This window comes from Gossypium hirsutum, chromosome A11, assembly GCF_007990345.1.
Source record: "Gossypium hirsutum isolate 1008001.06 chromosome A11, Gossypium_hirsutum_v2.1, whole genome shotgun sequence".
NCBI classification, from domain to species: Eukaryota; Viridiplantae; Streptophyta; class Magnoliopsida; order Malvales; family Malvaceae; genus Gossypium; species Gossypium hirsutum.
This window is the reverse complement of record NC_053434.1, coordinates 4,621,083-4,632,825: the sequence shown is the minus strand read 5'-3', so window position 1 is coordinate 4,632,825 and position 11,743 is coordinate 4,621,083. Positions and strand designations below refer to the sequence as shown.

Genomic DNA, 11,743 nt, shown 5'->3' with positions numbered 1-11,743 from the left:
GTCCTTTTACATTTGCTCCAATTTCTTAAGTTTCTTATCCATTGATTTTTTTCTTATACCGTAGGGGTGCGTGGTTGGTTGGTTTTCTTTGGTTTTCAGGTTACTGAAATAATTTTTAATTAATTAGAAAATTCTTATGGCCTTTAATGCATGATGATATGATGTAATGCAAATGTATGAATGCAAAGGAGGCATCAATTTTGATTCAATTGCCCTTAGAAAATTTCACTTTGAAAATAAAATCTTTTACATAAGGTCGAGTTACAGATAACATCTCGCTCTAACACTCAAAGTCCTAATTTTTCTAAGCAACGAGGCCAGCTCTTGTCCGCGGTCTGACTCCAACTCATACTTCACGCTCAGTGTGTCCGTCTGAACCGCTAAAGTTTGCAAGTAGTCTGCTGCTTCCCGAATCTGGGTTATGGCTATCCCCATAAGGTAATCTCTGTTTCTGACTTGGTCTTGCGCATGGTGAAGCTGCTCTTTCCAACGATCCTCGTTTGCCTCGAAAAACTGGATCCGCATCTCGCAGTTCTGCAGTGACGCTTCTAACTCTTCTATCATTCCTTTCATTTCTTTTATCTTGCTCAAGCTTGCCCTCAACTCTATTGCGGTGTTGCGGTTTCGATACTGATGCAGAGACTTCTCGAGTTCTGCCACTCTAGCACTTAATTCCCCTCGCTCATTTCTGCTTACCGATAGACTTTTCTCCAAATTTTCATTTCGTGATTGAGCTTCTCGAAATTTTCTTTCCCACTGATCGGTATTGGCTTTTTTTTCTCAAATTTTGTGGCGCCATTGTTCGGAAGTCTTACCTAAACCCGCAGTCCTCATAGATAGGCGCAGCTTCTTGTAGTCTGTCTTCAAGCTGTTTAGGTCTTCTTCGGCCTTAGTTTTTCCTTTTCTCCATTTTTTAGCCTCTGACCTTTGAGCATCAGCGTCTAACCTTAGATGCATCTTCTATTCTTCTAACTGTTCGATCTTCTTCCCGAGCTCCGAATTCTTCTTCTCGAAATCTTACCTTATAATTTCCAATTCTGATGAGACGGCATGTAATTGTTCCCTGATAGGTCGAGCATTCTTCAAGCTAGGCCTAAGAATATTATCATTAGTCCTCTTCTTAAACCACTCGCTATACTCGGGCGTTACCATGGAACCGACGGCTAACATCTTCATCCAATAAGTTTGCTTCCAAGCATCCGATAGCTCCCGAACTCTCTTCTTATAATGAGCACATTTAAATGAGAATTCACTTTGAGCAAGCCCATAGGTCGTGGGTACAAACTGCCTCGACTTATATTGCCTCAAGGCTAACAGTGGAGTATACCCGGTAGCTCCCCAAATTCCTAACAATGGCACCCAATCGAAGTTACCACATCAGTACATGATCTCGTCAGGAACCATCCAATAAGTTCTCCACTCGATATCCCCCTCCTTGAGGTTCTGAAGAATGTCCATCCACTTCTCCTCTGAGATATCCTCTCTCCTCTGTATAGTTGCTTTTTTTTTTAACGGGAAATAACCCTCGAAGAAGACTCGATAGGAAACTTTGTCTACCTTCCAAAAGTGCCCGTGGAACCATGCCATCAATAATTGTGCACATCCAATGAATCGCCCCTTGCCTGTCTTCCGACATGAGCTCAAAGATCTGAACGTTTCTGCCAATATTGCCAGTACCGATGTGATTCCCTTTTCAAGGCGATCAAACAAGTCAATGACTGCCTCGTCCACGTGTCTCAAAGCCTTAGGAAATATCACTAATCCATAGATACTTAAGGCAAATATATCAACCCTCTTTCTTTCATCTGGATGTGTCAAGATCAAATCTCGCAAATTCTTCCAAGGGATACATTTGCTATCTCCTTTTTGCTGAATCCGAGTAGTGACCCAAGGCTCGCTCATCCCAGAAATGCACATCAGTTTCTTCACGAAAGTCTGACTACTAAAAACCCGAGCATAAGCCTTCCGGACCTGAATTTTGGGACACCTGAGTAAAGTAGTGTATTCCTCCATGGTAGGTACCAAATCCGTTTCTCCAAAAGTGAAACACTTGTACGCAGAATTCCAAAACTGTACCAAGGCTCGGAACAAATTCTTATCCACTCTAATGTCTAGCAGGTAGGATACGTCACCATAATTTTGGTAAAACAATTGCTTGATTCCTTCATTCCAACTAGCCCAAATGTCTCTCAACTCTTGCAGCTCGTTCTGTACTACATTGACGCGAGTGAAATCTTGCAGCTCCGATACATACCCTTCTGCCAAGCTATCCCCTCTCTCCGATTGCAGCCTCTCCGACCATGCACGAACGGCCGCATTATCCTCGACTTTACTAAGAAATTCATTCTCCATGTCAAATTTTCTAACTTAGTAATTGAATACGGATTAACGCCTCCTTTAGTATACAATGTTATGCAAAAAAGACAAAACAAAACAAAACACCGGTTAGTGTCAATAATAGTTATTATGGCGCATATACGGGTAAGTACTAAGGCTCGGCACAGCTTTACCCAATGATGGTTCCTAAGGTTCACTATATGCAGTTTAGTTCTAGAGATAAGGTACCCGAACCAGCAGATTCCTCAATCCTCACCCATTATAGGCTCATATAGATCGAGTTCGGCTCGGGGGGATACATTTCTCTATGACCATGCGGAGATGAAAATCTCACGAAATCATAGGTACGGATATACCCCGGAAGCAATCCACTAGCCCATGCGGAGGAGAAAACCTCACGAAAGCATAGTTTCTTACTCCCAACTTAGAAGGTGTGACCACAGTGGTAATGCAATGCCATGCAATATTATTCTATGGGACTTGAACCGAAACGAATGAAGTAAAAGGATCGTCTATTAAAAACCAAATTTTAAATTTTCAACAAAAGGACAGAAAATAATCTATTTTACGGCTTGACTCTCTTATTGTCCCCAGTGGAGTCGCCAAGCTGTCGAAACCATTTTTTTCATTTTTTTTTCGATTTAAAATTGATGGATCGACTTTTTAGAAAGCGAAAATGGAGTCGCCACCAATCTTTTCTTGTTTAGGTGTGATCGGATCACCTAGAAATTTGGGTTGTTTTAATAAAACATTTTGGTTTACTAAAACAATGATTTTGGTCTACGAAAATATGAGAAAATAGGCTCGGGAGTCGGTTACGTATGAGGAAGGATTAGCACCCTCATTACGCCCAAAATTGGTACCAAATCGATTAAATACTGTCCTTTTGTCTAAAATTAAAAATGTTTTTGAAATGTAGTTCTTGTTAATAACATTTGAATAACCCGAGTCCTTTGCCAAAAATCTTTTTGTTTCGACGTTCGAAAATTTATAATTCAAAAATAACAAAAGGATGCCCAACTATTTGGTCCAACGAAAAATCAATACCCAGCTCAGTAGGGCACGATTCCTCGAATTTCCAAATATTGACCATTGCCTCACCTTGGAAGATATGAGTGAAATTCCAAAGAGACATTCGATTATTTTGAACAAATGGGAGATTGCAACCCAACACGATAGGGCACTATTCCCCGAATTGCCAAACATCGAACATTTCTTTCATTTTAAAGAGTTTTTAGAAAACGTGAGTGAAATTCCAAAGGGATCTTCGATTGTTTTGAACAAATGAAAAAACACAACCCAGCACGATAGGACACAACATTTCAAATCCTCGATACAAGATCATTTTATAATTTTCAAAACTCATGCTTTTGAAATTTCAAAAGGATATTTAGTTATTTAGGTTAAACAAGAAAAATTGAAACCTAGTAAGTTAGGGTACTATTTTCTTGAATTTCCTAAATTCGAAATATTGCCTTATTTTTAATTTGAAAAAAACATGGACGAAATCTCGAGAGAATATTTATTTGGTCAAATAGAAAATCGAAACCCAACACGTTAGGGCACAATTTCTTGAATTACCAAACACGAAATATTACCTCGCTTTGAAATTTTATTTTTTTATTTTTTTTAAAAGGGAGTGATTATGGAAACAAATTTGCAACGTATTTATTCGATTCATTTGAAGCAAAGAAAAAGAAATGAATAATTTCAGGCAAATAGGTTGATTTCAAGCAAATAGGTTGGCAATCTCAATCATAATATAATACATGGGGATGCAAAACAAAGTAACAAATATGGAAAACATATATCAATAATATATTATACAATTTTTTGAAAAGTACAAACACGAAAATTGAAACATGCCCAATGATAATAATCTTACCACATACACTATTTATCATTTCTAACTAATGGTTAAATAAAAATCTATTTTAAGAAAAATATTTTAAAAGGTAATAAAAAATGTTAAAACAAATAAACTTGGAATGAACAATTTAAAAGTGACTAAATTATATATATATGCACACACACATAAACAGATAATACATGCAAAAAATTTACAATAGATCGTAAAATAAATAAAAATAAAAATAAATAATGCATAAAGTATATAAAGTTTAACATATAAATGAGCTTCAAAATAAGTATTATAAGAGGAAATCTAAAGTTAGTGTTATGCAAAATAATTTAAAAATCAAGATTCAAAAAATGTATATATGTATATAATATATATTATGTGCATAGCAATAGTAATGTGTACCTATATAAAATTTTAAAACGAATAATGTACATATTAACAAGTTGTAACATAGATGAATTATATAAATGCAACCATGTAAGAATATACAAAAGAATATAAGAATGACATACTATATAATATAAATCAATAATTATACAAAATAATTTGAAACAAGATTTACTTACCAACAATTAACAAGATACATAAAGCATAAAACTTAATATAAACATTGTATATAAAAAAATAGTAATATAGGCAAGTGTTTGAAATAAACAAAGTATAATTTAAAATTGGGGAATAAATGGTATACATAAATAGATTTAAAGGGAAAAATATATGTTTGCAAGGGAATTCAAATAAGTAATTCAATTAAATTATGTATATATATATAAAATAAAGAAAATAAAATAAAATAATAAAAATGAAAAATGAACAAAGGGAATACAAGAAATTAAAATCAACCTTTTTTTGCTTTGGATTTTTGATCTCTATGTGAAAATACAATATATTTTTTATCCCTCATTCTCTTTTACATTTGGTTTTATGATGACTTTTATAGCCTTGTTACAACATTTTTTTTATTATTTACTATCTTTTCTTTTTACAAGTGGTAGACAAAAGAGGACTAGGGCGGTGCTTAGGGCGGCACATAGGGTGAAGAGGTTAGGTTTTTTTTCTTTTTCTTTATTTTTTTATTTTTTTATTTTTTATTTTAAGTTGTATTTGGGCTTGAGGTATTTTGAGTTTTAATTGAGTTTTAATATTTGGGCTGTGATTTTATTAGACCAGAGTAAAATTTGAGTCTTACAAGTAACATAATAAGAAAATGAAGGTGAAAAGGTATTAGAAACAGTAGGTGAAAATAAACTTGTGAATAAAAAGGAATTTCCTTGCAATTTCTGGTTATCGGGTGGCATCTGATGACTTTTACACATTCACCGACTTACACGTTTTAATGATTTTAAATGTCAACAGCAGAGTACCCAAGTATTGACCGATGGATTTATATTTGTTGATGGAATAAAGGAAAAGTCGGTTATATTTCTTTTTAATTTTGGAGTTATTTTTGGAATCAACAAGGTAAAGGTTGAATTTTTACATTATAGACAAATTATTATTATTTAAAATATGAAAATAATTGTGATAATAAATACACGTGAAAATAAATGTTTACTGTACCAACTGCCAAAGAACTCTCTAGGTAATATCCTGCCCCACCACCACTATTTTTCTGCCTATAAATTTGGCATTTTAAGCTGATTCTCAAGCATCCCAAAAAGCAATCGAAGCCCCCCTCCCCACAATTAGTGTATTGCAGTGTCGATCATGGAAGCCAAACCCAGCAAAAAAGACTTGTGCACAAATTATTTGCTTATAAACCCTAAGGAAGCCTCTCTCTTTGATATTTTTAGCGTCTTATTTTCCAGAAATCTAAAGAAGAGGAAATTCATCGAGTCCTCTTTTGAAGAACTAGAAAGTTTCCTGTACAGATTTCTTATAGTCATTTCTGCACTGATACAGAAGTTTCTGCATAAGATATCCATGCCGATGGCGATGATAGGGAGAACCATAGTGTTTTTACTCAACTTTTTCTACATTAATGGTGGCTTCTTTGGTCTCATAAGAAATATAATGCAAGGTATATAAATATTTATGTCGTTCACTTTGAGATATTAGCTTTGGGTGCAATAAATATAATCATGTCTGGTTGTACGTTGAACAGTGAGGGTTGTGATTCCAGACAAGAAGGCTGCAGCCTACCTCTCTTTTATTGGATTTACAGACACGAGAATGGAGCTAGATATTACTATTAAATATGGAAATGCCATGTATTATCCAGCACTCTCGATTATGGCTGGTAAAGCAGCTTACAATAATGCTGCTTATAACCAAGCTCTTATCGAAGGTCAATGGAAGGTACGTATGACGATGGTTTCCTTTTACTTACTGTTATTTATAAAAGAAATTAGGTTAATATTCATAATTGGACTTACAGTTTGCTTCGTTCGTGTGCAGATGGAGTTCTTGGGATATAAAGATTATTGGAATGGTATCAGATTACCTCTTGATTTGCAGTATAATTAATTATTTTCAACTTATTAAAGGAATGATTTGTTAATTAATTGTTAATGACATGGACAGATTTCCTTGGAAGAGCCGATACACAAGTTGTAATGTTTCGAGATAAAAGTGTTGACCACGACACCATTGTTGTGTGCTTCAGAGGAACACAACCGTTTAATACCGAAGATTGGTGTTCGGACGTTGATTTGTCATGGTACGAATTCCCTCACATTGGAAAGGTTCATAGCGGTTTCTTGAAAGCCCTGGGGATGCAAAATATTGTAGGGTGGGCGCAAGAAGTGGACCACGATTCAGCTCACCCTCCACGCCGAGCGCCCTTGGCTTACTACGACATAAGGGATACGTTGAGAGACCTTTTGCAAAAGAACCCCGAAGCCAAATTTATAGTGACGGGCCACAGTTTGGGCGGGGCTTTGGCTATTCTTTTCCCGGGAATACTGTTTTACCACGACGAGGAATTGTTGCTTGAGAGGATGGAAGGGGTTTACACGTTCGGACAACCCAGAGTGGGGGACGAAGCGTTCGGGCAGTACATGGAGGAGAATTTCAGAAAGAATAGGATTGAATATTACAGATATGTTTACTGTAATGATATGGTTCCTAGGATTCCTTCTGATGGCCTCTTCAAGCACTTTGGTACCTGCGTTTACTACAACAGCGAATATAAACCATCGGTAAGAAAGTCAACATCATACATATTTCATCAAAATTAAAGGGGTTTTGAATATAGCTTATAAAATATTATGTTGTTTTCCGTTGATTGGAAATCTTGTTTATGTTTAAATCTAGATAACATAATCCTCTTCATTGAAATTTGAGGTCAATTCAACCGACCTGAGTTATCATCTTAAATGTAATACTCAAGACCCAATTTAGTTCCTAAAAAGGCCGAAGGCGACTTTTTTGGGCTTAACATTATTTAATCAAGCCTTTCTTGAAAGAGCTTGACCCGGTCTGATGAATTGGGAAATGTAATGCAGATAATTGAGGAAGAACCATACAAGAACTATTTGTCAATTTGGGGCTCCATTGACATGCGAAGAAACGCCATATATGAGCTGATAAGAAGCTTCATTATGTTGACCAAGTATGGAGAAGCTTACAAGGAAGGGTGGCTGCTATTTTTTATCAGAATCTTTGGATTGATGATCCCTGGCGTACCAGCTCATTGTGCCCAAGATTATGTCAACTCCACTCGTCTTGGATCCCTCCGCCATCTTCATTTCTATCATTTCCACCATAAAAAGAACCGCTCCTAAACAAGAGTTTCATTTGCACTTTTAATATTTCAATAAAAATGTTAAACTTTAAATGTGTACTAAAGAGTTAGTGTGATAGGTTGTTTAGCTGCATGAGCTCTTTTGATTGTTTCTATATAATCCTCTTGTATAAATCTAGCTCATCTCCATTTGGAGATATTAGAGATTATTGAATAAAATAGGTAGATCTGCTGTTTTTTTTTCCCAGCTTCATTCTCTCTGGTTTCACTAGTTGATGCAAAAGGTGAATGGTTTTGGTGATTTGTGAGTGGATATGGAGTGGGGTGGTGTGGATGATGAAGATTGTTGGCAATAATATGGTCTATGGGCGACTTTTCAATGGCGAATGATTTTTTTAGATTTGAAGAATTAACGATAAATTTAATTAACTATTTTTTTAAAATGGCGAAACGATATTTTTTAGGTAATAACTTGATGATATGACAAGAACACATTAGTCGAGATGTTTTTTAGTGGATACGTCAATATATTCAACAAAAGTTTGAGAGTGTTAATGTTTGGAGGTACCAATGTGGCAATGTGCTGGAGCAACAAATTCTTTAGGTAACTTAATGGCCAAGTTTGACAGGGTAAAACTTACATTAGGGCTAATTAAATTCCTTTAAAATTATTATTTTTATTGAAATAAGGATAACTGAACATGATTTTCAAAATTTAAAAGGAAAAAAATTAATTTCTTAAAAAGATATAAAAATTTATGGTTATGTTAACCATTACAAAATATGTTCAGCGTGATATTGTATTTTTCCTTTAGGCTAGAAGCCAACAAAATGCAAAGGAAAAGCATTAAGCATATATATAACTAAGGAGGCCTGAAACATCATCTTTCAGCACGTTAAGAACCGTACCATGAAGGTCAAAAAGTACTTGTAGCCCAGGTCCATTTGTCAGAGCTAATTTCTCCAGGCAATCAGCAACCACATTACCTTACCTTCAAATATGCCAAACATGCACTATTCAGTTCATTCTGCATAAGTTTTCAACTTTCCGAAACGAATCAAATTCCATTGTATCATCACCTCAATTAGTTAGGGAGTTAACAATTTGAAGGTTATCACATTCCAACATTATTTGCGCACAGCCTTTGTCTTAAGCAATATGCAAGCCATCATGAAAACATAAGGTCTAGATATATTCATTGGTTGGGTCACCTGTCCAAATCAAAAGGCTTGTTCAAAAGGTGGAAAAGTTTGGATAAAAATATAAGTCTAAAAAATGAGCTTAAGCAAAAAATAAGATCCGTTTTCTAAACGATCAAGTCTCAAGTAGAATTTTTTTGCCCGGACCTGGCTCGACTTGAATCAGTCTAAACTTTCTTTTCTGCTACTATTTTGTTGTCATTTCGCTATTATATTGCTACTATTTTATTATTATTATTATTTGGATATTGTATAATTTTTATTTTATTGTTAAATTTATTACTATTTTAGAGGCATTTACTTCATAAGTTGTAACTATTTTAGTGTTATTTAAGTATAATTTTTTTAATATAATTTATAATTTGTTGGGAAACAATTATTCTAATGCTTTTAATGTATCCGATTTATTATATTTTTAAATTTGTTTTCATATAAAAAATTAATAAAGATAAGTTGGACCAAATTTGAGTTTAACATTTTTAATCTATGCCAAGTTTCAACAATATTTTTAACTTATTTTTGAGTCGAGTCTAAAATTAAAAAATATACTTAAAATTTTGTAATAATCCAATCTAATCTATAATCAGGTTTAATTAGGCCTATCCCCATCCTAAACAAAAGGAAACCAACAATGCTACGTTGCTAATTACGACAACTACTAACCTCCCAAAAATTTATTTAAAGAAAATGAATACCCATTTATTTTAAAATTAATTTGATTTTGAATTGTTATTGTAAAAATATATATTTTAAAATCTCAATTTTAATAGTTAAATTAGTAATAAATTTTTTGGGTACATAATTATTTATTTTGTAAAAGCATGCATGCACTTCACACGTTCACATATATAATTATTTTCCAATGTTTTCTTTCACTTTGATTACAACTTGTAAAAGGAAGCCAAGTTGAAGTTGCATCGATTTTTGTTCTTGAAATATATATCAATTATTGCGATATACCAATGATTCTATGCATGATACGAGGCAGATAATAAATATATAGAAAAAAAAATCTGTTTTTATATGATTTTGCTGCTCAATTGATTGGATAGGCATTTTTCGTTTTTATTAGTTGATTAATTTGTCAGATATTCTTTCGGTCCAATTGTTCTCCACGTCTGCAATATCACTGGAATATATATTTATATTTGTTTTTTTATTCAAATTATACTAATTTTTTTAATTAAACAATCAATCAAAAATCCAGACTGTAGCTTGGGGAAAAAAAGGTGTATATAGATGTTGAATTTTCAACCTTGTTGGATACCAACTATTAATTATATTTATATCATTTTAAATTCAATTAATTCGAATTGAATTTTTTCCACTCGCATGTTGAGGAGAGGGGAGGGTACTTTAGAGAGAAGCTTGTTAAATGTTGTCCATTGAGGGATTGTAAATCCTTTAACGGACCCAGTATTAGGTTGGATTTTGTATTTAATTTTATCGTTGAGTTTTCTCCCTCGATTCCGTAGAGGATCTTCACTTGTCAACAAAATATTAACATTTGCTCTTAATGAAATTTAAACTCATATTAATATTTCTGGAATTTGAACCCCCGATGGATTACACATCATAAGTTTCTTTTTGAGCAAGTTTGGCCTTCCCTTAGCACAACAAAAGTTTATTGGATACAAAGATTAAACATTACAAAATGCCTATATTTATTACATCATGTATATATAATCTAGTTATATTTAAATAATTGTCTGAACTGGTGACACAAATTAACGGATTTCTAACTTAGTTGAAATAAACTAAAACATCAATTTTTTTTAAAAATGATAAATTTTATTATAAGCGAATATATATTTTATAAAACTACAACTTTAATTTTAAAAGAAATATTAAAATAGATAAATAGTTTTTGTATAAAAAAAGAGAGAGTACATTTTAACGTGGGTTGAATTGTGAAGGAAGGTTTCTTTTTCTTAATTCAAAGTCAAGAAAGGAAGTTAAATCACTCCCATTTGCATCAATGCTTTTTTTTTTCTTTTTCAAGTTCAGATTTGCACTAGTTACATAAATATCTCACAATTAATAAAAAAGTATTATCGATAAGTGGTTAAAAAAATGGAAGAAGAATTTCTTTTTCGGATTAAATTTAAATTTTAAAATTTATATTACATGAATATCGTTTTGATTCGGAATACATATAATTATAAAAAAGAAATTAGGTACGAGTTACCAGACAAAGGGATCTGTGTTGCTTCAGCTGCAATGAAGGCAATAGTAAAGGAAAGGAGTGTTACAGTTTCCACACAAAACCAAAATAATAGTTACTGTCCTTTCTAGCAAAGGGCATGGCATGAATCTGTTGGAAGCCATTCCGCAAAGTCCTACCATCAATCGCAAATTAAACAAATTCAAAAAAAGGGGTTAGTGAAGTGGATTAATGAAAGAGATGGTTTTCTTCTTTAGAGTTAAATTTCTGTAAAATGCGTTTCAATAATAGAAATTTAGACTTGCTTCATTGAGATGCCCGAGGAAGATGTCGACTCCAAATAAAATATGAAGCTATTCTGATCCTATTAAATGCATTTCACGTGGGAAAAAAATTATATAATGTGGCCAGACAAGTGATCCGTCTAGGTAATATATCCTGCCTCCCACATTGCGTCTTATCTCCATTATTTTTCTGCCTATAAATTTGGCACCAT

General features: G+C 33.6%; 1 protein-coding gene across 1 annotated transcript; it reads left to right on the top strand.

The window, feature by feature from the left end:
• Nucleotides 1-5,837: 5,837 nt before the first annotated feature.
• Nucleotides 5,838-8,130, top strand: LOC107911980 (triacylglycerol lipase OBL1). The gene is made up of 5 exons (XM_041080692.1): nt 5,838-6,218; nt 6,303-6,496; nt 6,596-6,629; nt 6,722-7,338; nt 7,645-8,130. Exons 1-5 carry the CDS (start codon nt 5,906-5,908, stop codon nt 7,921-7,923), a joined length of 1,437 nt encoding a protein of 478 aa, XP_040936626.1. The 5' UTR covers nt 5,838-5,905; the 3' UTR covers nt 7,924-8,130.
• The last annotated feature ends 3,613 nt before the right edge of the window (nt 8,131-11,743 follow it).

What these genes read in the sequence shown, in the direction of transcription:
- LOC107911980 (XM_041080692.1), top strand. Translation starts at nt 5,906, where the DNA reads ATGGAAGCCAAACCCAGCAAAAAAGACTTGTGCACAAATTATTTGCTT. An exon ending in CATAAGAAATATAATGCAAG is followed by an intron (nt 6,219 to 6,302) that starts GTATATAAATAT and finishes TACGTTGAACAG; the next exon opens with TGAGGGTTGTGATTCCAGAC. An exon ending in ATATAAAGATTATTGGAATG is followed by an intron (nt 6,630 to 6,721) that starts GTATCAGATTAC and finishes TGACATGGACAG; the next exon opens with ATTTCCTTGGAAGAGCCGAT.